The 26815-nt window shown below is 46.5% G+C and overlaps 1 protein-coding gene across 1 annotated transcript in view; it reads left to right on the top strand.

Moving 5' to 3' along the window:
- The window catches only part of MRPS9 (mitochondrial ribosomal protein S9), a 112421-nt gene that overhangs the window by 63755 nt on the left and 21851 nt on the right, over positions 1-26815 (top strand). The window contains exon 5 of the mRNA XM_040336404.1: positions 1113-1192. Coding sequence (XP_040192338.1) covers positions 1113-1192 — 80 coding nt within the window. The remainder of the gene's footprint in view (positions 1-1112; positions 1193-26815) is intronic.

The raw sequence follows: 26815 nt of genomic DNA, 5'->3' as shown, positions 1-26815 counted from the left end.
CTCAGCCTTTGGGAGACATGCTTGTACCTGTCAGCGGCTTGCAATGCCTCATGGGAATTGTAGTTCCGCAACAGCTGGAGAGCCACAGGTTGAGCACCCATGCTCTATACCATCTAAAGTGGCAATGAAGGAGGTATCCAAGTGAGGCCTTAACCGAGTGGAACTAAAAAGTAGCCCCAAGGTGGGAAATTTTGACCTGGCACTTGGCAGGTTCTCCATTTGAGGTGAGCACATATAGCGAACAGTGGTGGGAATCACTATGTATGAAATTCAGCGCACAATGTGGAATATAAGATTTCCTCTGAATGGACAGAATTTGTACATAACGTATTGGATATTGTTGTTCATATGAGATTGTGATTTATTTTTACACAGATTTGCACTGGTGCAAGTGAAATTTTTTTGTTTTTTGACAATTTTGTGTTGTAATACATTAATACCATTTTTTTTTCTACATTTTAATTTTCTTTTGTATATTGATTATACATACAATATATGATGTGTGTACTGTTCACAATAAGAGTGTATTGCACATTGGATGATTATTGGGCTTACATTCACATATTGGTCATATTATTTGGACTCGATAGTTGCTAATTGGGTAGGCGCAACAGTGTCACGTTTGGTATTTTTGTGCTAAAATCATGTCGCATGAAAAATTAGAACTACCATCATTTTATTCTCCAGGGTCTCTGCTTTCTATACATAATTAAGTAATATTCAGGTCTAAAACAATAATAATAATAAAAAAAAAAAAAGATACAGACTCCGCCTGCAAATTAAAGCATTGTAAACGGTGAAAAGTTGAGAACTTTTTATATATATATATATATATATATATATATATATATATATATATATCTCTATCTAGCTGTCTTTCCAAAGGAAAAATTCATTATATATATATATGTTTCCCTTGGAAAGACAGTAATCTATAAATATCATAAACAATATATGTAAATTCACATTTAAATAATGCACAATATTGACATATGACTCCTGTTAACATACCATCAGCTACAAGCATAGAAATGCATTTCTGTAAATAAGTAGTGTAATTAACACCTCCTGTTTAGTGGATGTCTAAAAGTGCTTTGTTTTTATCCCATCAGCAATTCAGTGGGGAGAAGACAAGCGCCCATTCCACTTTCTATTTTACACTGGCAAACAGGAGTTTTACTCATTAATGCACGTGAGTATCTTATGCTGCATGATGAATTGTGCGAGCTGTACGCCAAGCATTAAATTACACTAGGGACTTTCTCAAATAGGCTCTGGGTCTCTGCATTTTATTTCCAAGACAATGAGTAAATGGCTAGAAAACCTTTTAGTGCAAGATTTCACGGTGACGCGGGGCAGGAAATGATTGGGTTTGCAGTCTACCCTTTGCCTGATATTGTTTAATATGATTTTCCTTTCATGGAGTGAAGCTGCTCATTTCTTGCATGTACAGTTTGTTTTATCAAGTTTGGAGCACTATGAAGAGCAGCCTTCACAGAAGGATTCATCAAGTCTGGCTCAAAAATAAAGCAGAAGCTTAAAGGGGTTGTAAAAGTAAAAAAAAAAATCCCGAAATAGCTTCCTTTACCTTAGTGCAGTCCTCCTTCACTTACCTCATCCTTCCATTTTGCTTTTAAATGTCCTCATTTCTTCTGAGAAATCCTCACTTACTGTTCTTCTGTCTGTAACTCCACACAGTAATGCAAGGCTTTCTCCCTGGTGTGGAGAAAGCCTATTGAAGGGGCGAGCAGGAGAGTCAGGACGCCCACTAACATACAGCTCCTTTCTCTATCTGCAAAGTAGAGAGTGTCCTGACTTGCCTGATCGCCCCCTCCACCCTCAGAAGGCTTTCTCCACACCAGGGAGAAAGCCTTGCATTACTGTGTGGAGTTACAGACAGAAGAACAGGAAGTGAGGATTTCTCAGAAGAAATAAGGACATTAAGCCTAGGTTCACACTGCTGCGAATTCAAAATCGCGGTAAAATGCGCGATTTTGCGGCCGCGATTTTGCCGCGATTTCGGCCGCAATTTAATGTAAATCGCGGCCCGAAATCGCAAAAAAGTAGTACAGGAACTACTTTTTGAAATCGCAGATGCGGCGTCGCACTGATTAGGACAGTGCCATTGCCGACAATTGCCGCCGATTTGAGATGCGATTCAAAATGTCAAATCGCATCTCAAATCGTACCCAGTGTGAACCAGGGCTTAAAAGCAAAATGTAAGGATGAGGTAAGTGAAGGAGGACTGCACTAAAGGTAAAGGAAGCTATTGAGGGAATTTTTATTTTACCTTTACAACCCCTTTTAAAGCAAATTAGTAAAGAAATTATTGCAATTAGCTAGTAGGGTAAGGTAGGTAGACTTGGCACCTCAGTCTTGTTTACATGTTACATTGAAAGTGCTTTCCCCTAGGGGAGAGGTACTTTTATAAACTATTATCATTGGAAAAGCACTAGCACAAGAGAAACCTGACTAGAGCCTACTGTGATTGCTGTGATTTTTATTTATTGTTTTACTAGTTTCTTGCTCCAACAAAATTCAGCCAATTATCTTGGTTCCAGATAAATTTGGAGACAAGTTTTAATCTTTGCCAGGCTTAAAATGCTGTCAGTGGCCACACTGAGATTTCCTCATGTCTTGTCCCAGTGGGACACTCTGTAACAATGATTAGCTTAACCACTTGACCTTTGGATTAACCCCCCTTCATGACCAGATCACTGTTTGCAATATGGCACTGCGTTACTTTAACTGATAATTGTGTGGTCATGCAACGCTGTACAAAAATAAAATGTTGTGTTTTTTTTTTTTCTTTTTGGGGTATTTGATCACTGTACTAATGACACTGGCTGGGAAGGGGTTAAACATCCAGGGCAATCAACGTTTTAACTGTGTGCCTAGCCAATGTTTGTGTTTACTATGTGTGCTGCTTATACTAGGGGAAGGGATCATTTTAGTCCGATTTGCAGGAACATAAAATCCATCTCTTCCCCCCTTGTCAAAACAGAACTCTGCCTTGTTTACATAGGCAGAGCTCAGTTCTGAGTCTCTCTCCGACTTTTATCACGTGCGGGCGAACATTGAGTGCCCGGCACCCGCAGATTGGCTCCTGCTGTAAATAATCACTGCAGAAGTGGCGTGTATGCTCCCCCCCCCCCCCCTGCAGGGTGAAGTGCAGGATCACCGATATATATATATATTATGTATGTATATGATCCAATGACCAGCTGCCACCCTGTAGCAGTAAAACTGCTATAAGACGGTAATCAAGTGGCTACAGAGATTGCAATTCTTACCCTCGTTACTAAAGAAAGTTGTTTTTATGTTTTTCTGTCTCCATTAAAGAGACTTACCTTTACTTCCTGTTCTGGTGACAGGACGTTCCCCCAACAGAGAAATCAAGGACACTACTGATGGCAAGCACACCCATCTTTCTCAGTGCAAGAAGCCTCAGGAACAGACTTTTCCCTGTGCTGAATCATCCCTTGGCAAGGTCTGGCATTCAGTCTTTCAAATCTGCATAAAAGCCTTTCCCCAGGTGAACTGGGTGGGAATTTTTATTAACCTTTTGCTGACACATGGACATCTTGCATCTAAGATGATTGGATTCAAGAGGCAGCTACCAGGGATACAAGCTGGAGTTTAATTATGGCCCCGCTTCAGTTTGTTACCTTAACCTTCTTGTGTCACCACACAGGTTAGCACGTCTCTTTGGATGTCAATGCTCTGAATTTCTCCATAGATTTGACATGGAATCCACCATGTTTGCCTTGCATCAGTGTTTGCTACCTTTTGCTATGGGACACCTACACTACCAGTTGGTGACCCTACTCTCCAGGCTTTCATCTGCGCCTTGGATGTTCACCAAGTTGCTGGCCCCAGTATTAGTCCTGTTGTGCTCTCCTGGCATCTTCATTTTAAGATACTTGGATTACCTCCTGTTGAAGGAACCATCACATCCCGTCCAGAGCAAAACTTCACTTTGTCATTTTGCCAGCTTTTTAAATCCCAACCATAGACAATTAATAGGCACATTTCCTTCACTAACAGTGCTTTAACTCGGGAGTGGTCTTTACACCTGAAGTTGTTCCAGGACCTGTCACAGGTGGTGTGGGGGGTTGCTAGTTTTCAATTTTCTGACTTTCAGCTTCAAGAAGAAATTTGTCTCCATGTACAGGGATAGTATAGCAGAAGCTGTTCTGGTGTATATAATTGTATATAATTTCTCCCCTAAAGATGTTTTCTCGCCTGCTTCACTGTATCAAAATGGAGGGTATTCCAGTGATTACTCCAGACTGGCCAAGCCAGGTCAGTGCCAACTTGGTCAGTCTGACCATATTTGTACCAACTTTCATGATCAATTTACCATCCTGCTTCCTAGTCCCTGGCTTCATAAAATTACTATTAAAGCCCAGGTACTGAGAGACAGGGGGTCTTTCTAAGTATTAGAAACCACACCCCCCTCATTGTGACTCGATGTGATCTGGATCTGCTTCTCTTTGATTGAGAAACCGCTGTTTGAATCCATGAGGGACATTCCCCTCTCTACTACCACCCACAAGCAGGGCCGGACTGGCCTACCGGGATACCGGGAAAATTCCCGGTAGGCCGCCTGCTGTCAGTCTAATGCATCAGCTGTGGGCCACGGCGGCGGCCTCCGGCCGCCATTGCAGCCGCCATCGCGGCCGCACTTTGAAATTATACAGGGGTGGACGCCTGCCCTAGGCCATGTGTCATATTATGTCAGTAATCGTAAAGCAGCGGCGGGTTGCGGCTGCCATGCTCGCCGCTGCACTTTCTTTTCCATCTAACCCGGCGCTGTGACCCGACTGGAGCGATCATGTGACTGGGCAAGGGGAGGAGCCGAATAAGAGAACCGAACGTCAGATCGGTTCCATCGTCCCGTGCGGCGCCAGCACCGCCCACTATTTCTCCTGCAGGGTCACGTGGCAGAGGAGGCAGAGAGGAGAAGAAGTTAACGGCGCCCGCCACCCTTGGAGCACAAGGTGATATTTTAATGAAATCCTGACCTGTATACTGTATTTCTCTCACACCATATAACGGTGCACCCCCCGGGCCCCCCCTCCTCTCTCTGTCACCTACCTTTGCTGGCCGTGAAAATTGTAAACTGTATAATCTCAGAGAGAGGGGAGGGGGGGGGAGTGCACCGTGCAATGGTGTGAGAGAGAGAGATTATACAGATTACAATTTGCAGGGGCAGAAAAGGTAGGTGACAGAGGGGGGGGGGAGTTGCATGGTGCACCCCCCTCTCTCTGTCACTTTTGCTGCCCCTGCAAATTGTAATCTGGACTGTATAATCTCTCTCTCTCTCACCATTCCGTGGTCAGCGTCTGTGTAGTAACAGACAGTGTCCTCCAGATCCAGTGCTCACTGCTCCCGAGTGTCAGCGCATACATTGCCCAACTTCTCCTCCTCTCTTCCGCGGCCCGGGCCGAGCCACCCAACTGCCTGCAGCCTGCTGGACCAGGGAGGGAACAAGCCTCATAGACCGGCGCTCAATCAACGGCTCATCCCCAGCACAGCCACACACACAAGACACGACTCTGGCAGCCAGCTAGAAGGTGAGCAAATTAATTTGGAGCAGCCAGGTCAAGTGACAAGTCGGGGCACTGAGGCTGGGGACAGTACAGTAATGAGGCTGACAAACTGTCCCTCTGTCCATCTCACGGTCCCTCTGTCCATCTCACGGTCCCTCTGTTTATCCCAGGGTCCCCCTGTCCATCCCACTGTCCCCCTGTCCATCCCACGGTCCCTCTATCCATCCCACTGTCCCCCGTCCATCCCACGGTCCCTCTGTCCATCTCACGGCCCCTCTGTCCATCTCACGGTCCCTCTGTTTATCCCAGGGTCCCCCTGTCCATCCCACTGTCCCCCTGTCCATCCCACGGTCCCTCTATCCATCCCACTGTCCCCCGTCCATCCCACGGCCCCTCTGTCCATCTCACGGCCCCTCTGTCCATCTCACGGTCCCTCTGTTTATCCCAGGGTCCCCCTGTCCATCCCACTGTCCCCCTGTCCATCCCACGGTCCCTCTATCCATCCCACTGTCCCCCGTCCATCCCACGGTCCCTCTGTCCATCTCACGGCCCCTCTGTTTATCCCAGGGTCCCCCTGTCCATCCCACTGTTTCTCTGTCCATCCCATGGTCCCCCTGTCCATCCCACTGTTTCTCTGTCCATCCCATGGTCCCCCTGTCCATCCTACGGTCCCCCTGTCCACCCCACGGTCCCCCTGTCCACCCCACGGTCCCCCTGTCCACCCCACGGTCCCCCTGTCCACCCCACGGTCCCTCTGTCCACCCCACGGTCCCTCTGTCCACCCCACGGTCCCTCTGTCCACCCCACAGTCCCCCTGTTAACTTCACAGTCCCCCTGTCCATCCCACGGTCCCCCTGTCCACCCCACTGCCTCCCTGTCCACCCCACTGCCTCCCCTTTGCAACCCGCTGGTGTTACATCTTTCGAAGTGCCCCACCACCAAGGTGGTATAGCAGTGGATGACAGACTATCAGGACAAGGTATTGCACTCCTCCTTTTCCTCCTCTCTTCACTAACTACCCCCCACTATACACTCCGCACTCCTCTACTGTACATATTACCCACCGCCATACACTCCGCACACCTCTCTTGTATTTATTACCCACCGCCATACACTCCGCACTCCTCTCTTGTACATATTACCCCCCGCCATAAACTCCGCACTCCTCTCTTGTACATATTACCCCCCGCCATACACTCCGCACTCCTCTCTTGTACATATTACCCCCCGCCATACACTCCGCACTCCTCTCTTGTACATATTACCCCCCGCCATACACTCCGCACTCCTCTCTTGTACATATTACCCCCCGCCATACACTCCGCACTCCTCTCTTGTACATATTACCCCCTGCCATACACTCCGCACTCCTCTCTTGTACATATTACCCCCCGCCATACACTCCGCACTCCTCTCTTGTACATATTACCCCCCGCCATACACTCCGCACTCCTCTCTTGTACATATTACCCCCCGCCATACACTCCGCACTCCTCTCTTGTACATATTACCCCCCGCCATACACTCCGCACTCCTCTCTTGTACATATTACCCACCGCCATACACTCCGCACTCCTCTCTTGTACATATTACCCCCCGCCATACACTCCTCTCTTGTACATATTACCCCCCGCCATACACTCCTCTCTTGTACATATTACCCACCGCCATACACTCCTCTCTTGTACATATTACCCACCACCATACAGCTGTGTACTCTGCAACTAGGAGCCTGGGAGAAATGAGCAGGGAGGGAACACAGCCTGTAGCCGCATTTTTCGATGCAGAATCTGTAGCGCCGGCTGCAGGTGCCGGCGGAGTGATCTAAATCTGCACTCCGCCCCCCCCCCCCCCCCCCACCGACTTTGTAGCCTGGTTAACGGCAGGCAAGTGGCTTTAGGCAGCCTGTTTTGTTTTAAGGTGAGCAAGTGTGAGAGAGAAGGGCACTGTGGATGGTCTGTGGACAAATAATCATGTAAAAAAGAATAATAAAAAAAAAAATGACCAACTATTTGATAAACCTACCTCACCCTGACTTGTCACTAACTAAATATATATATAATTTATACTTCTATATGCTGTACCGCTGCCCCTCTCATCCAGCCTGGTGCTATGTCCCATCAACCCCCAGCACTGCCACTGATCACCCCCCCCCAGCACTGCTACTGAACCCATCAACCCCCAGAACTGCCACTGATCATCCCCCAGCACTGCCACTGAGCCCATCAACCCCCAGCACTGCCACTGATCACCCCCCCCAGCACTGCCTCTGAGACCATACCCCCCAGCACTGCCACTGATCACCCCCCCTCAGCACTGCTACTGAACCCATCAACCCCCAGAACTGCCACTGATCATCCCCCAGCACTGCCACTGAGCCCATCAACCCCCCAGCACTGCCACTGATATTCCCCTCAGTGCGGCCACTGACCCCGTTACCCCCCCCCCCCACCACAACTGCCACTGATCCCATTAACCCCCCTGCACTGCCACTGATTACTCCCCTCCAGCACTGCCACTGATCCCCATCCCTCCAGAACTGCCACTGAACCCATTCCCCTCCCCCCACCACCACTGCCAATTGATCCCATCTACCCTCTCTCATCCCCACTTTCTCCTTCTGACCGGATCTGCTATAAGATGTAAAATGTATTGAAAGATTAAAAATTGTTTTAACACATTTCAAAATGTTTGTTTACATTTATTTAAAATAGTGTATGTCTGTGTGTGTGTATATGTATGTATACACACACACACACACACACACACATATCCACGTGTGTGTGTTTGAGTTTTGGGGTGCACACCCTAATCCAATAGGCTGCGCACGCCTATGGTGAACGTGATAGAAAATGTGTGAAGATTGGGGGTGATGGCGCTGCCTGTGCCTTATCCCCTTATACCATAAAGGGTGAGAAAAGGACCCAAATATAGGATCCAATAAGGTGAGCTACAAATAAGTGCACTAAATATGTGAAAAAATTCAATGTATGAGCTTCCACAACAGCTGGCAGTGGTAACCTTGGCTAGATGTGTAAGCCTCCACATTAATTAACAGTGAGAAAATAAAACCATTAGTGTAAGGTGACCAGATTTTTAAAATGAAATCCGGGGACATATTTTTTCTTTACTAGTAATGGCGGCAATCAGCAACTCTGTCCGTCGCCGCACGCCTCACAGCCTCTCAAGTCTTACTCTTTGGGCCCCGGCTACTACTGGATGGGGAGCGGAGGAAGATCACTCCGCCAGGGAAGGCAAGGAGATAGGCAGGAGGCTGGCCAGGATTTGAGCCAAGGCAGAAGAACATACGAGCAAAGCTGAATCGGCATGTGGCCGAAACTGAAGAAATATTCCCTCTGCTCCGACCAGCACATGATCATCAGAAAGGGGCACAGATAATGGGAAAAATACAACCCCCCTATGCTAGTAGGCACAGCGGGGGGGGGGGGGGGGGTAATTCTAATTTCTCTTATCGTCCATGGACGGACACAGCTCCTTAAATCTTGACAAGTGGGTTATGTTCCCTGTTTACAGGAGAGGACTAGGCAGAAACATGTTAAATAGTTAAATACATGTTACATTAACAGAGTTGAACAGCCCCGCCCAGGGGGCGGTCCCTCCAGACATAACCCTCCTCACTGCAGCTTGCAGCCTCAGTTTCGTTCTGCCTAGCAAAGGAGAAGGACGTATGGCTCCCTTTGGGCCCAGCGCCCTGAGGAGAAATTTTATTTTATTTTACTTTACTTTTTCTTGAAGAATCTTCTTTCAACTGTTGGCTGAGAGACAGGCTGGATATTATAGATCCTTGTAGTCTACTCAGTCCGACCAGCAAGCGTGGGCACACCTTTGCAAAGAGGCTTGGTCTGCCACGCCATACCTCATGACTCCTGAGGTGGCCGGTGAGCTTTGCTCCGAGGTCCACATATGACTGAGCTGTGGTGTTGTCTCAATCACAGTGGACCGGGCCGACAGCTACCTCCATTGCGGTTGTAGTTCTGTCAGGAATGCGTCAGCGAGTCCTCGCTCGGACGGGTAAGTACAGTCCCTCCTGCTTCGGTGGGTTGGTACGGCTGGGCATTCCTGGGGTTCGGGGGTCCCTTCCCCTTACTTCCCTGCTCCTTTCCCTTGCTGCATTGCTAACATTGCCGCTGTCAGGGGGGAGGGGGCCTTCCTGAGGGGACTGTGTTATCTGGCCTGTGTTTTTTTTTTTTTTTTGTTGTATTGGGCTTTCCTGTGAGGTAAAAAGCCCTGTGATGAGCACAGATGTTTATGATTATACTTCAGCAGACGCTGACTGATTGGTGACACCTGTAACGGTTTTGCTTTTTATGCTGTATCTGTGTCTTATCCTTAAATAAAACAGCCCTATGAGGCTTTTCCTGTTTAAACACAGGTCCCTGCAAAAGTTACCTCACGGTTCTTTTCCTCACAGGCAGCGCTGGGCAGTCTCCTCCTGAGGGAGTCCCCTGGTTACCCCTGGTCAGCGCAGCAAGTGGGTGAGAGGCCCTGAATAGGGCTCTAGGAGCTTTTGTCTATTTGTATGGACAGGTGTGCATATTATAATACACACTATATGTAAATATTGGAGTCAGTATCTGGGTCCTTCCCCACATGCTGGTGGTGGCAGCAGGTGTTAGCACCTGTGATTCCCACAGAGTTTTTATTGTAGTCCTGGACACAGTTTGTGCCAGGGTGGGGGTGGACTGCGGGCGGGCGGTAAAAGAGTGCCCCCTTCCCCCGTTATCCCCTGGGGAATGCTCTGTTATGGAGCCATGGACTAGGTACCTAGTTGAAAAAAAAAAAAAAAAAAAAAAAAAGGCAGAATAAGGCATTTATGGGTGCGCTTTTTACTGCTGCAAGGGACTCTCCTAAGCTGCATAGTGCAGCTGGGTTTCCGCCAAGGGCTCGGTCTTTTTTGGATCACACAAATCAGACCGCTGTGTAGGTTTTTTCCTTCTGTGCCCTTCTTTGATAATTTCTGAGATGCGGAATGAGAAAAGCCACTGAGGGCTTTTGTAGTCCCTCACCGCCGGGCGGGAACCCCTACTTGTATGGATCTGACTGATAGAAGATCCGAAGTACTGACCCGTTCCATGTTTACCATGCTGGGGTCTGGCTTGCGGCCTATTGTGGCCACTACACTGGGGTCTCAGTGGTCGCTGGCGCTATTTTTTTTTTGGGAGATTTTTCAATTACATTGAAAACTCCCATTGGCGCCCATTTTGTCGTAGCCACGCTATGGCGCAGCTTACATTGTGCTGGCCTTTTTCCTGTGGCCGCGTTCTGAACGCTCGGCGGCCATCTTGGAGTAGTCCTGACCCCTAGTGCTGTATACAACTCACAGAGTGAGCATTTTGCACCAGACAGTGGAGGAGCACCGACTCTCTCCTGAGGTTATTAGCCTAGCGGACCAGCTGGTCCAGGGCCTCATATAGGTCTGTGATGCTTCATTGAATGCTGCGCCCTTGTTATCCAGGGCGTCTGTTTCAGAATGGTTTTATGCACACGGTGGTGTAGTGCTTAACTCCATTACTTGGCAGCAAAAGAGTCATTGGTTCGAATCTCCAATCTGCCTGGAGCTTGCATTGTCGCTCCCTGTGTCTGTGTGGGTTTCCTCCGGGTACTCCGGTTTCCTCCAAAGACATGTGTGCATACACCTACATAATATACATACACACTATGTGTGTGTATTATTTAGGGGCAACCCTCCCAGGCCGTCAAAGGCCCAGCTGGGGGACTAATCTGTCCCTGGGTGCATAAGCCGATCACGCCGGCACCCAAATCCTGCCAATGTATATAGCCTTCCCTCCCTGTCTCTAGGTGGGAGGGGCGGCTTGCAGGTTCACAATTCAGTGAAACCTCCCTGCTCTCCGACTAGTGGGTCTGCGAGGTGGTCTCTTCGGAGTACTAGATAGGGTTTCCTCCTATCCACAGAACAAAGTTCTGTCCTTGTGTCTTCCCCTCCCGGCACGTCGGTCTGCCTTGGGCAGTGTGGGATTTGCTAAGCTGCAAGGTAATTTTACCTTTCCTGCAGGACGAGAGTTTTGGGGTTTTCTATGGGCCTCAGGCCCTAAATACCTTTGTGAACGTCGGGTAGTTCCGCATGGAATCCATTTGTTCGGTGGTAGCTGCGCTTCATCCGGGGGATGTCCTGACGTCCTCGGACATCAGGGACGCATACATGCATGTCCCGTTTTGCACATGTCACAGTGTTTTTTTCTGTGCTTCGTGATGAGAGAAGGGTCTCTGTCAGCCTGTGGCCCTCCCTTTTGATCTGGCGTCAGCACCATGGGTTTTCAGCTAGGAGCTCGCACTTATTTGAATTTTGTTGGGTCAGCGAGGCTTTGCCTCATTGGCTACTTTGACGACTTTCTTCTGAGAGCAGCTTCTGTCTCCGACCTAGTGGATGGGTTATTCCCATTCAGACCCTCCGAAGATTCGGGTGGATGTTAGACGTTTAGGCCAGAAAGTGTAGCTCAGTGGCAGCAAGCCTGCCCTACATGTGTGCGACCCAGGGTTCAAATTATGGGCATGCTAGGTTCCGACTCAGCGTTGGAGTATCTAGTGTTGATCCAGACTCCTCAGTGGCAAAGGTCCTTCTTCCCCTGGAGAAATTGCAGACTCTTCAGTCTGCGGAGAAGGTATTGGCATCACGCAATCGGTCTTCTCTCCGGGCGCCTGCTGGTTCAGGGTCTGTGGGTAGCCTCCTTCAAGGTGGTACTGTATGCCCAGTTCCACACCCTGGTTTTCCAGTGGAACTACTGTCCAGGTGGTAAAAATCTCTTGTCTCTGAAATCATTAGATTCCTGTGCGCCACCTAGTCAGAGTCTCTCTGAGTTGGTGACAGAGATTCCCGACTCTTCGGTCCGGGAAGTTGTTCCTTCCTTCCAGTGGTCGGTGTTTACGACGAATGCCAGCTCACGGGTTGTGAACCTGGAGGTTCACAAAACTGGGGGGTCCAGTCGGCCCTGAGTCGCTGGACTTGCGTGGACCTATGACCACACCTCCTTGAATGTGTCTGGTCTCGGTAGCTACCCAGGGTCGGGCCTGGCTAGTGCCTGGTGGAAGACCGCCTGGGAATACCAGGTGCTGTCTACTGTTCATTGTCCTACTATTTTAGGCGATCAGGCTATGCTTCTCCTTGTGGTCGACCAATCTGGTTTCAGCCGGACAACGCCACGGCCGTGGCTTCAGTCTACCATCAGGTATGCCGGCAGGCAGACTACTGGAGTCGCCAGATGCTGGACCAGGGCGACTGGTCTTTGTGCTTTGGGGTGTTTCGGCTCCCTTGCAGGAGGTGAGCCTCACATGGCATGGATCTCCTGGCAGCTTGTCTCCGCCGCAAGGGTGTCAGTTAGTGGCCAGGTCTAGTGATCTTGTACAGACGCGTCAGTCGCGCTGGTGGCCCTGTGTTGTCTGTATCGGTGATTTTTTGCCATTCCTCCATGGTAGTTGCTTCCTCGGCCGCTCCACAGAGTGGATGCTGAGGAGATCCCGATGATTCTAATCGCTCCAGATTAATCTCGGCGTCCTTGGTACGCTGATATCGGGCGCCTGGTAGCGGAGGCACCCTGGCGATTGCCAGGGCAGGAGGTTCCTGTCTCAAGGTCCCATACTTCCTCCTGTTGTACAGTCACTGACTTGCTTAACATGGTTATTGGAAGCCAGACTTTAGGTGACCAGGGTCTGTCTGACTCGGTCATCTCAACAGGGCACCGTAATCTTCTTCCGGAGGATCTACCGTCGCACCTCTCTTGGTGCGAAGGGATGGAGTGACGTCCACGGGCGTACTTTCAATGTCCAGGGTCCTGCTGTTTTTAAAGCTTGGATTGGATCTAAAAATTGCTTAAAGCACCGTTTGGGGGCAGATTTCAGCCTTGGCTGTGTTTTTAGTGGCCTTTTTGCGGCCCGTTCCCTGGTGGGTCCCCTTTTTTTTTGTGTGCAAGGGGTTTGTCATATACTTTCCCCTCTTGGCCCATCTCTTCCCCCATGAGTTTTGACTCTGGTGCTCTCGGTTCTTCAGGAACCTTCCTTTTGGAAACATCAGAGAGATTTTCTCTTGACACTATCTCAGAAGGTGGCCCCTTTAGTGGCCTTTACCTCTGTTAGAGGGGTTTCTGAGTTGGCGGTCTTGTCTTGCAAGCCGCCATGCTTGATCCCCCATAAGGATTAGGTGATGGTGCGCCCGCGACCTTCCCTTCTTCCGAAGGAGGTTTCGGCCTTTCATACTTTAGGCGTGGTACGCGCTTTGCGGGTATACCAGCCTACTACGGCTCCATTTCGGAGCTTCTGACTCTCTTTTGTGTCGGTGTCTGGTCCACAAAAGGGCCTGGCGGTCTCGTCGACCACCATTTCTCGGTGGATCGGGCAGGCCGTCATACAGGCCTATGCTCCTAAGGGCGGGCCCCCCTTTTCCGGTCACGGCACTTTCGACCAGGGCAATTGGTGCTTCCTGGGTTTTTTTTTTTTTTTTTTTTCCCGACATCATGCGTCGGTCTCACAGGTGTGCGAGGCGGCGATTTGCTCGTCCGTTCACGCTTTTTCCAGAATTTACATGGTTGCTGTGAGTGCATCTTATGATGTTTTTTTCAGCCGCTAGTTTTTGCCGGCGGCTGTTTAAAGTTGCACCTCCTCCGTTGAGGAGCTCTGCTTGTTTTGGGGTGAAGTTAAAATTGTTTTTACTGATATATTTCCCACCCCTCGTTTTTTGACACTGCTTGGGGACGTCCCACTTGTCAAGATTTAAGGAGCTGTGTCCGTCCATGGACGATAAGAGAAAATAGGATTTTTTGTACTCACCGTAAAATCCTTTTCTCTGAAGTCCATGGACGGACACAGCTCCCACCCCTCCTTTTTAGGTTTGTACTGCTTGTTACGAACTGAGGCTGCAAGCTGCAGTGAGGAGGGTTATGTCTGGAGGGACCGCCCCCTGGGCGGGGCTGTTCAACTCTGTTAATGTAACATGTATTTAACTATTTAACATGTTTCTGCCTAGTCCTCTCCTGTAAACAGGGAACATAACCCACTTGTCAAGATTTAAGGAGCTGTGTCCGTCCATGGACTTCAGAGAAAAGGATTTTACGGTGAGTACAAAAAATCCTATTTTTTTTATGGGGATGTCTGGTCACCCTACGTAAGTGTGGGCCTGTGCCAGCTTATTAACAAATGCTATGTGCAGGTGAGAATCAAAATAATCATACAGTGAATGAAAGTATATAGTCCAATTGCAGACTCAGGTCTAAGGCTATATGATGTCTGACCGGTAAGACCGCATGAAGGAGATCACATAAAAACATAAAACACAATAGTCTCTAGTGGGAGAGGTTCTATTGATTCCAGTCAGGGCTTATGGATGCAGGTTCTTGCAGTGAGGAAAGGTGTTCCTATACAGCTGATACAGCATTCGCGGTGGTCCCGGTGCTCCCCCACAAGGGTCCCCACTCACCAGATCCAACTCCCCGCCAGGGGTACACAGCATGTAGTATAGGCTTCCCAGTTTTCCACTATACCTACATATACCTACTACTTTCATATCTGTCTTCTTCAAATGTGCTTTAAAATGTACGGTTTCATGAACAAGAAAATAATGACGTTTGCTGTTGGGCTGGTATAAAAATGCTATGGGGCTGGTATGAATTTTTTTCCAGGGCTGGTTTTTATTCCCAGTCCGGCCCTGCCCACAAGGCAATATTCCTTGTAGCCATCTGTGAGATGAGTGTCTGAACTAGTAGCTTTATCCTGCAATTAATTCATTCTTTTTTTTTTTTTTTGGAAAGGGATAAGGTGGGAAACGCAAAACTTCCTCCTTGCCTAAGAAAATGTCTGCTATTCTCCTCAACCAAAACATTGTTCTGCTCTCTGGCTGTAGTTTACAAAAGGTTAATTTACTTGCATCATTTGGATGTGGCTCGGGCAGTGGTTCTCAGTGTCTGATTCCTTCTGGAAGACCAATTTCCTTTTTGTAATCCCGGATAGATGCCATAAGTTTAAACCTGCTACTTGTTTCACCGTTTCTTGGTGACTCAGGTAGACCACCATCGAAGCTTATGGTCTCAAAGATCGGGTTCCACCGTCTCCTGTCAAGGCATGCTTTACCTAGATCTGTAAGTGCTTCTAGGGCTTTTCAGCATTAAGTAACTTTTTCCCAAATTTGCAAGGCTATCTCCTGGACTTCTGTTGACACGTTCTCTATGTTCTATCAGGTGGATGCTGCACACAGTCCCAGTTCATTGTGTTTTTGTTTTTTTTGCCCGTTAGCATTTATTTACTGTGCTGCCCACCCCTTAGTTGGACTGCTTTTAGATGTGAAATACTTCCTGTGACCCTCAGTGTATGGGAGGGACACGGCTTCAACCACTCTCAGCATGATCACGTTCTCACTCATGGCTTGCTACAAAACATAGGCATGATGGTTGTGGAAGGGGTAATCCTGGGCTAAAGATTTTTAGCCAATGTTCAGTCCTAATAGGGGCAGCATAATTTGAAAAGGTGTGAAGCTTGGCTATAAACCATACAATTTTCTTATAAAATATTCTTTAGATTTACCTTAAACTATGTAGTTCAAGGGCCTGCCTGGCTGCATACAAATTGAAAGTGTTTAGGTTTGACCTCATATTATATGGCTTTGGTAAATCTAAAGGAAAATTGTACAAGAAAATTGTATAATGTATGGCCAGCCTAAGACTTTGTGTCTCCCACTAGACTCTATGAAAAGGATTTTATGGTGAATTCTAATGATTGCGCTACATTGTCCAAACAATCAGCCAGGGTTAGACAAAACCTGGGCGCCTGGTCGCAATTGCGTCAAGAAATAGTGCCCTGGCGCCCGGGCAAGCTTAGGCCTGCAGAAGGCAGCAAAGCCGTGGCCTCAATTACCGTCCGGCGTGGGATCCTGTGTCTCCGTGCGCTCCCCCGCCGCGCCGGCCGGAAATTGAGGCCGCGGCCTTCTGCAGGCCTAAGCTTCCTTCTGTGATCTGGCGCCGTCTTGTGGTGGCCGTTGGCATTACAAGTAAAACAGCAATCCAGCCATTCTAATGTGTTTTTTTTTTACTGTGTTTTCACTGCCATCTCCTTCCCTCTAATTAGAGCCCCAAAACATTATATATTTTTTTTATTCTAACACCCTAGAGAATAAAATGGAGGCCGTTACAATACTTTCTGTCACACCGTATTTGCGCAGCGGTCTTACAAGCGCACTTTTTTTGGGGGAAAAAAATACTTTTTTTTATAAAAAAAAATAAGACAACAGTAAAGTCAGCCCAATTTTGTTTATATTGTGAAAGATAATGTTGCGCCGAGTAAATTGATACCCCAACATGTCACATGTACGCTTGAAAATTGCGTCCGCTCGTGGAATGGCAACAAACTTTTACCCTTTAAAATCTCCATAGGCGACGTTTAAAAAATTCTACAGGTTGCATGTTTTGAGTTACAGAGGAGGTCTAGGGCTAGAATTATTGCTCTCGCTCTACCAATCATGGTGATACCTCACATGTGTGGTTTGAATACCATTTACATATGCGGGCGCTACTCACAAATGCGTTCGCTTCTGCGCGCGAGCTTGACGGGAGCGTTTTCTGGCTCCTAACTTTTTTAGCTGGCTCCTAGATTCCAAGCAAATATGTCAAACCCTGCAATCAGCACTATGTCTTAAGGCTTCTAAACAAGTGCAAGTTTGTTCTGGAAAAAAATGCATGTAAAAATTTTGAAAGATTACTTTTAATAATGTGTCTGTCAGTTGTTTGACAGATGTGTATAGTGACAATGGACTTCATGTCCTTCGCCATTATTCCGTAGAACAAGCTAGTATCACTATCCTATACCCTCGACAAATTTCCATCAAAGGAATACGGCACACTTATAGAAAAGAATGTAATACTAGTAATGCCTGTTGGCTATGCTTTTTTTCTGTGAGTTCTATGACAATGTTGGAATTATGATTTTGAAGTGCACCTTTCACCCAAACATTTCTTTGTTGCCCAAATGTCTTTCTAAAAGAAAATCTATGTAAAAGTAATTAAAGGAAATCCTTTGCTCACAGCATATACTTTTATTTTGTAACATCAGAATTGGAACTGCAATACAAACAATAGTTTTTATCAAATATAGGCGTAATGAAAAATCTCATTTAATTCCTGTAAATTCCCGAAACTCCTCCTCTTAACATCTCTGTAGTTCAGAAGGTGGGCTCTGTGAAATTGATGACACAGTAGTACCTATCAACAGAACATAAAGAGTATATGTCACTTATGGGCAAATAAAAAAAATCATGCCTTACAGTGGAGTTATGCATGCACTGAAAGGATTGCTCATTTTATGCTCAGGGGGGGAAAAAAATAAGATTTACTTAAAGCGGAGTTCCAGGCTTTTTTCAGTTTATTAAAAGTCAGCAGCTACAAAAAGTATAGCTGCTGAATTTTAATAATCTGACACTTACCTGTCTCACAGTCTAGCGATGCGGGCGCCCGAAGCCTTGCTCCTCTCCCCTCCTCGGCGCCGTCATTGAAACTGTGGGCACCCGGCCGTGGCTTGTTGCTTCACGGCCTGGCGCCAACTGCGCATTCGTAAGTCGCGCTGCGCTCTGAGTGGACAGGCAATCTTTTGGGACCTCTGACGTGTCCCAGAAGATTGCCTAGAGGGAGGGGCCACCTAGAGGGAGAGGAGGAGTCGCCTAGGTGGCCTGAAAGCGGAACAAGAAAGTGGGACAGGAAGTCCCTCTCTAAAGTAAGTACCCCCCCAAAAAAAAACAATAACATGCCAAATGTGGCATGTAAGGGGGCAATGAGTACTTCAAGCAGAAGTTCCACTTTCGAGTGGAAATCGGCTTTAAGCCTAGTACTCACGTGTGTATGGCAGCCAGTCCAACAGAAGATGGCTGTTTGACCAGCTTTTGTTGGATGAGCATGCTGGAAAACAAGCAGCCCGCTGTCTCCCAGTCAACGCTCCCAGCCAATGGCAGAGAGCGCTTGTCGGAGTGTTCTGGCAGGAAGGCCGTTCCCCTGTCGGGACACCATAGCTCAGCAGGGGAGATTGCTGTAATAACGTTGGATCACCAGTACAGTGGCTCGGACCTGAGCTGTCAGCGGGTTGAACGAAAAAAAAATGATAGAGTGTACTAGTCTTTACCCGCTCATTCCTGCATCTAGACTGATCCCCAGCATTGTCTGCAGCTTGTTTTAGCCATTTGAAGTCGAGGCTGTTATATATATATATATATATATAAGCTTTTAAATGTCTAGTGGTTACATTTGATTACTTTTACATAAGTATGATTAAACTGACCAAAAGATTTGTCAGACTTGGGGTGAAGGGTATGGTTTAAATTGAATCTTTAGGCCCAGCCTACCTTCTGGTGTGGCCCCAGATCCACAGGGCAGACACCTCTAGGTGATTAAATACATACTGGGTTCTCTTCATAGTGTGCTGATGTTCCCAGAACCCAACCACTCATCTGTGCATATTTAAATGTCAACTACAGCTTTTGTGGATGAACTTGGGCTTCTATCTTAATACACTCTCCCTTCCTTCCTATTGGCCTTTAAATATACAAGAGTGGCTTTGATCGCCAGCAGGGTGTGGGATGAAGTCAAACCAAAGTATAAAAATGGAAGCCGTAGTAGATATTTGAATAATAGGACTGTCCATGTTTTTGGGTATCCTGGGGAGCTCTGAAAATAATCCAAATCGGTTCCTGCAGGTGCCTACTGTATTGAGTTCAGACCACTGGGGTTTATTATTATTTAACATCACAAAATATTCATTGATCCCCTGGTGTTTTAGGTGAAATGACTTCAGTGCTATCAGTTGGAAAATATTGATTTCCGACTCGATATGTCTATATTTTGCCATGTCACTGTTACAGCTTTATCCTGTATACATATATAAAATGCACACAAGCACAATAGTGTGTATATGGTTTGTAGGCCCTCCCTCTGCCAGACACACAAATGTGTGTGTATAATGTGTTTTTTAATGTAAGTTCTGTTGTTATCATTGACCTTGAGCAAATGAGTTTCTATGCCCTGGCAGAAATGAAAGGGGTGATAAATGCAGAGAGTGCCTTTGCTGAGTAATGGAGCTGCAGCACACTTTCCACAGAGGTTTTTCTCTCCTGCTCAGCCTCCGGCAGCCGCAGGACCCCTGCTGTTCATTTAAATAGGTATGTCAAATCTGCCTGGAGATGCCGCCGGTTTGATCTGTGGTAATATTTGTGAAGGTTCCATATGGACTTCAGCCCCCCGCAGTGCTAAGAAATAATGTACAACGCTTCATGGTGCAGACGCAAATTTCCTCTGAAAAAGGATGCAGTGCTGCGTTTTAGCTGTCGGAGTGGATGATGGAGAGGACGCGCTAGGCCTGTCAACTCGTTACACGGATGGGTTGCACGCAGCGAGGCTGTGGAAAATCTGTGCCTTTTAACTTTTCTACTTAATCACGGTTGTAGCATTGCCTTTAGACTGTATGCTACATTAATTCTCTTCCTGCCTTCCGCCTCTCATCCCAAGTTTCACAAGGAAAAAAATAGAAAAAGTCTAGCGTGCAGGTCTTGTCGAGGCCTTATCAAACAGCTGTCATCCTATGAGCCATTTGCATTTGTTTTGGCTGAAACAGAGCAAGCCAAGGGCAAGATGTGTTTGTTGCTTTCCATCATAATAAAGAAATTACACATTTCCCAAGGAATAAAGCTTTTATTTGTAGTGCTTGTGCTTCAGAACCATTTAACCCCAACACCTCTGGAAGTCTCATGTGTCATATACAATGCCGAAAGCCTTAAAGTATCTCAGGAGTGTAACCTGCAGGGAAAAGCTATATTGACGTCTAATTGCAATAGTAAGCAGGGCTGTTTAGAGAATTATGTATTGTATTTTATCTGTTGGCAGAAGAAAAAAAAATGCAGTCTGTATCAAATACACTGTGTTTCTGTTACTTACTGGCTTTAGTGTGGAAGAGTTAGACCCCCTGTCAAGTTTGTATTGCTGCTTGTGTCCCTCTTTAGGAGCTGTACCCTCTATATATCCTGGTGACTACTGTCACTGAAACAGTAGGGCAACATTTTAGACTTGTCACCCAAATTAGAGGTGAGTGTAATTCTTTAAAAGGGGACACCTGTTAAGTGATATCTGTATTGCAGGGCATTCCCCTCAGTTTGGATAGATGTCCTTGCACTTCCTGTAGCATTTTCAGGACAGGAAGTGAAGGTAAATTTCTGCAAAGGAGCACAGGTGGAAAAAAATGCTCTTTAGAAAGTGGTTCTAAAGCCTTAAAGAAGGACTCCATCAAAATCTCCCCCCCCCCCCCTCATACAGTGGGGGGCTGTGCATGGGCCAACTGCTCATTTTGTCTAGGGGCGCACTGACTTGTCCAATTCGATCCTCTGAAAAACTGCAACCCCCCACATCCAATAGTGTACTGACCCTCACGTCAAGAGCCGGTTTATGGGCATGATAAAACCAGGAACAGTTCATTTTACAAGAAAGTTAGGGGGAAGGGAACTGGTCTTGCACTCAGAGGATCAGCCAATTGGCTAAATATATCTCTGCTCTGCAATCTTAGACCAAAAAAACAAGCAGGTAAACAATGCAGTGCAGGCACAGCCCCACTGCATTGAAACATTTTGCTGGGAGTTCTTCTTTAAGATATATTTTTTTTAATGCATGTGTGCTCAAACTGTGGCCCTCCAGCTGTTGCCGAGCTACAGGTCTCTTTGAAGCATTGCAAGGCTGACCGTTACAAACCTGACTCCCAAAGGCAGAGGCATAATGGGAATTGTAGTTCCGCAACAGCTGGAGGGCTGCAGGTTGAGCACCCATGCTTTTAATGCTTCCTCTGCATTCCTTCTGTGTCCAGGATCCCAGCCCACCTTATACTTACCTGAGCCCAATCCAGCAAGGTACCCAAGGGCTCTCTCCCTCCTCACAGGCTGATTGATAGAAGTGGGAGCCGTGCTGCTGTCAATCAAATCCTATGACGAGGGGGCAGGGCTGAGCTTTGCTATCTGGGCCTGTAGACTGAGACATCAAGGCTCAGCAGCGAGTTTGCACAAGTGCGCGATTGAAAGCCGCTTCCTATGGTGGGAACTCCCTGCAGAGGAGGAGCACGGAGCGTTGGCAGGGGACCCCAGAAGAGGAGGATCGGGGCTGTTTTGTGGCAAAATTATTACACAGAGCAGGTGAATGTAACATTTTATTTTTATTTTTTTGGGCTGTTAAACTGATCCTCTAAATTTTTTATCCTCCCAATAACAAGTATGCAGCAAGTTTTCTGACTTGGTTTATGCTTGTGGCTGTGTGATTGACATTGAGAATAATAATGCCATTGGTTCAGCAAAACAGCCAGGTATGATTTTCTTCTTAATGGATGCTGAGGATCTACTGTATTGGGGCTCGTTCACGCTATATATGCATAGAAACGGATGGAAAAAACAAGCATTGAATATTTGAGCTTATCCCCACCATGTGCAGACGTGCGTATTTCTAACCTAGCTCTCTGGAGGGAAACAAAAAGACCTAGGGCCTCATTCTCACCATATATGCATGAAAGTTGATGAAAAAAAATCTGCAGATTTGATCGTAGTCATACTGTGTGCAGAGGCTTGTGTTGTGGGGTTTTTTTTGTCTAGATCTCTGCAAGGGGACAAAAATCAATTTTTCTTCTTTTTTTTTTTTTTATGTGTGCTGTTCACACCATAACTGCTGTCATATGTGAGACTTTTTTCTGCACAAAAATTTGGAATGTAATTGCTCACCAAAGGCACAAATAAAACAGTTGATGTGCCCTGTCACTCCACAATGTTTATTTCATATTTGCGTTCTTTTCTGAGCAGAAAACTGCATACATGTTGGAGCTGCACTGATTATCAGTGTAGAGTGTAGATGTCCCCTGTGTGGATTGCCGCTTATCAGCTCTCCTCTCCTCGCGTTGTCAGCGTGAGGAAAGGATTGCCCATAACTGGCAAATCCTGTTTACACTGGGATCAGCTGTGATTCATCACATGATAAAGAGCCAGTGTGATTGTCTTTTTACCCAATCTGTGAACAGCAATCACTGCCAATGTGCGCCGCAGGGAGCGCGCAAGAAGCACGATCATGGGAGGACGTCGTATGATGCCCTCCTGACAGTATGCTGTAGTCTCGTGAAGAGGTTAAAGCTGCACTCCTCTATCCTTATCACTTGTAGCAAGTCTGTTTCTGTGTTGAAACTAATTGCTCTCAATTCCCTAAAAAACGTGCATCTCTACAATGTAACCCTTTAAATCTGCAACAGCTGTCTTGAGCCTTTCTTCATTTCCTGTCTGCATGACTTTAAAGCGGAGTTCCACCCAAAAGTGGAACTTTTGCTTAATCCACTCCTCGCCCCCTTACATGCCACATTTGGCATGTAATTTTTTGGGGTGGGGGCTTCAGGAGGAGTGGGACTTCCTGTCCCACTTCCTCCTTCCGCCGAGTGGCTGCTAAGGCGAATAGCCTTTCTGCAGCCCCTCCCTGTAGGCTATCTCCTGGGACACGTGACAGGTCCCAGGCGATCGCCTGTCCAATTGGATGGCGCCGCTCGCTCATGCGCGTGGACATGTGTGTGGACATGATTGTTGGGACCCTTCCTGAGCCCTGCCTGGCTCTGCCCTGTTAGCTGATAACTGGCAGAAGCTGACACTGTCACAGTGGAACAAAAGTTAATATACTCTTGTGACCCTCAAGAGAAGTACAAACAAAAAAAAAGAAAGCTGTGGCTATGCTTCTTATTTAAAGGGTAAGTTCACCTTTACAGAAAAATCTATAAGGTGAACTTATACAGTAACACTAGGCTTCTCTTAGCAGTGACCTTAAAGGTACTCTAGGCTTCCCCAAAAAAAAAGTCCACAGCCTCAAATACTGTAGCTGCTGACTTTTAATGTAAGGACACTCACCTGTCCAGGGATCCAGTGATGTCCCCGCCCGAGCCGTTTCTTCCATCGGCGTCAGGTGCCGGGATCTCTAGTAAGTGAAACAGGAAGTGAAGCCTTGCGGTTTCACAGCTGGTTTCTTATTGTGCATGCGCAAGCCACGCTGCACTTTCGTGATGTTTCCCAGAAGACTGCAGGGAAAGAAGGGGGAGCCGAACTTCTGGCTCAGTCGCAACAGCGGTTTGAGCTGGGAGTGGGTACCTGTCAACCAGGTAACAACCCCCCCCCCCCCCCAAATATGGCAGTGGGGGAGGGAGCAAACAAGAGGAACCTCCTCTTTTGGGTGATGTTCCGCTTTACCAACATCCTAAAGTAAAAAAAACTGCTTTTACAGGCATTTGAGCATTTATTTCTCTGCCAAACGCTCGAATGTGAGTTTGGTGGGGTTTTTTCCCGCCAGTAAGAGCATATGCCTGTAAACTTCGGAAAAAGCCTTAGTGTGCATGGACACATTGGCTCGCATGGACACATTGGCTCGCATGGACACATTGGCTCGCATGGACACATTGGCTCGCATGGACACATTGGCTCGCATGGACACATTGGCTCGCATGGACCCATTGGCTAACATGGAGGGGAGTTTCCAGGCAGAAAAAATGAACTCAAAAGCCTGTAGGAGCCGCATCTTTGAGATGCAGTGTGCATGAGCCCTAATACTCTAAAGTCATTTCAAGTCCTGGCTTTGAAACACTTGCTGTTTGTATACACTAGAAGGCTGGCAGGCTGCCAATATTCTGCCCCACACAAAAAGTAAGCCTAATTGTCCTTTTTTACACTTAGGCCTCGTACACACGACAGAGATTCTCGGCAGAATTCGCCGAGAAACTCGGTCAAAACCCGGATTCTGCCGAGAATCTCTGTCGTCTGTACAGTTTTGGCTCGATGGAGCCGCCGAGGAGCTCGACGAGAAAATAGAGAACATGTTCTCTATTTTCTCGTTGGCCGCGTTGTTCTATAGGAGAAGGCGGCCCGCCGAGCTCTTCGGCGGCTTCATCCCAAAACGAGACGAGGAACTCGACGTGCCAAGCACGTCGAGTTTCTCTGTCGTGTGTACGAGGCCTCATACGCACAATCACCCTGTGCTCTAAGATTGAAGCTGTGGTTTTTAGCATATTCAGGTGTTTTTGGACTCATAGACTTCAAATGGAGTGCCAATAAATATGCAATACACTTGTTTTATGCCTGAAGATCTATAAAACTTCTCTCCTCCCCTTGCCCAAGCCCAAGTGACATTTTTAAAGTGCCTTGCAAAACACACTTGCAAATTACCAGGAATATGCTCTGCTCAGGTGTGACTGCAGCAGGCTCAATTTTCAATGCCCCTGTTATGAGCAGTGAAGATGAATTTCTCTACATTGCCTACAGATACAGAGGTGAATGAAGGCTTGTTACAATTTGATTTGTTTAGAATATGTAAATACTTTAGTGTGCATAGTCTGGGCACCGGTTCACTTAAAGACTTAGTCCACACAGGCCTGCAGTCCATGAATGGGCAGTGTGTTCATGCGGCTCCTCTCCATATGACAAGGGTGCAGGTGAACAACGCCAAACAGACAGTGTGCATTTTGGAGCCACTTACTTGCACTCCTGTCAAATAGGAACAAATGGCTGTGCAACCATTGCGTCCCCATAGACACAGCGGTTGGATCATGCTTTGCTGGGGTTTTTCCCCTTCCTCTGGATCAACTATGGGTATAGGATTCTGTATATGGGATTGTTTGTTTATTAATATATATATATATATATTTTTATGGTTGAACTAAATGGACTTTTTTTCAACCTGACCCATTATTTAACTATGTTGGCTTTGAATAGGCTGCCTCTAAGCAGCATCTGGGCACATAAACTCACATCCCATTAACAGATTAATGCCCTCGGCCCCTGTGTGAATGTGGCCTAACTGTAGTCAGGTCAGTATAAGGTGATTTTGATTAGTTGATATGGGTACAACACTTTGGGGTGGATAAACAGTCTGGCTTTTGTCATAAAATTCACCAATTTCTATATGCCTGTCCTCCTGCATCAAATTAATACAAGTGGGTAATGCTAGTTTATCATTTATCACAGAATGGTGGCTGTGCGTCAGATTCAAGTACACTTACCCTGTATGTTCCAGAATGCTATCACAAAAGTGAAAGCAGTATTAAATCCAAAAGCAAACATTTATTCTATTTCAGTAGAACTGCACCATTCTGGATAAAATAAGAATCGCAAATATTTTGCTTAGAATAAGACCCCATTTCACACCGAGGCAGTTTTCAGAAGTTTTAGTGCTAGAAAGCATGCCTGAAAACTGCCTCCCATGCCACCCGAATGTTAAAGCCCCAGTGCTTTCACACTGGGGTGGTGCACTTGTGGGACTTTAGAAAAAGTCCTGCTGTGCCCCTGTGCTCATTCATCCACTCTAATACAATAAAAATGGAAACTAATCTAGACTAGAAAAAATTTACTTTTGGCGGTACACAAGTAATAAATATAAAAATCTATAGAAATTTATTGTAGAAAATACGTATAAAAAAGTATACAAACTTATAATACAGTATTACATTAGCATAAGTCCCCAATGGGTATTTCGATAACGCTTCCAAAACCTTGTAGTAATGCAAGTACGCTCATAACATGACAATACATAAACATCAAAAAATACATGTAGGATTTGTGTCCTTAGAACTGGGTCCGGTATGCGGAATAATGGTTCTTGCTTTGCTCAACATGTTTACCGTGAAAACGCTTCATCAGGAGAATGAAAGTTGACAAGTCGTGTTTAGGGGATGAAACACCAACCCGACTACCACCATTAAGGCTGTGTGTATAACTGACCCAGCCAGCCAGCTGGGCATTTAATTTGAATTTTGTTATGTGTGTATATATATATATATATATATATATATATATATATATATATATATATATATATATATATATATATATATATATATATATATATATATATATATATATATATATATATATATAATAATTATAATCGAGGGTTAAACCATAGCACAGGCTGCTGGTAAGCAGAACAAGAGTAGAAAAGAAGTCCCTCCGGTGTAGTGAGCTCTCTCTGCGGCAGTGGAGTCGACCGGACACGTTTCGTGTACCAACACTTCGTCTGGGGTCGACTCCACTGCCGCCTCACTTGTGTATACACGCGTGTTATTTCAGCATACATGTAAGTGTAACGGCTGTTTAAAAAAACTTTTAATTGAATCAAACAAGATTACGCTATGTGGCCACTCTTCTCTCCTATCTCTTTTCTCTTTATACCATTTTATACCATCTGAGAGATAAGTTCCGGGACTCTCCCTTCCATCGTAAG

The sequence above is a fragment of the Rana temporaria genome, chromosome 2 (assembly GCF_905171775.1).
Source record: "Rana temporaria chromosome 2, aRanTem1.1, whole genome shotgun sequence".
Classification (NCBI taxonomy): Eukaryota; Metazoa; Chordata; class Amphibia; order Anura; family Ranidae; genus Rana; species Rana temporaria.
The sequence above is the reverse complement of the archived record's forward strand: the minus strand, read 5'-3'. Positions and strand labels throughout refer to the sequence as shown.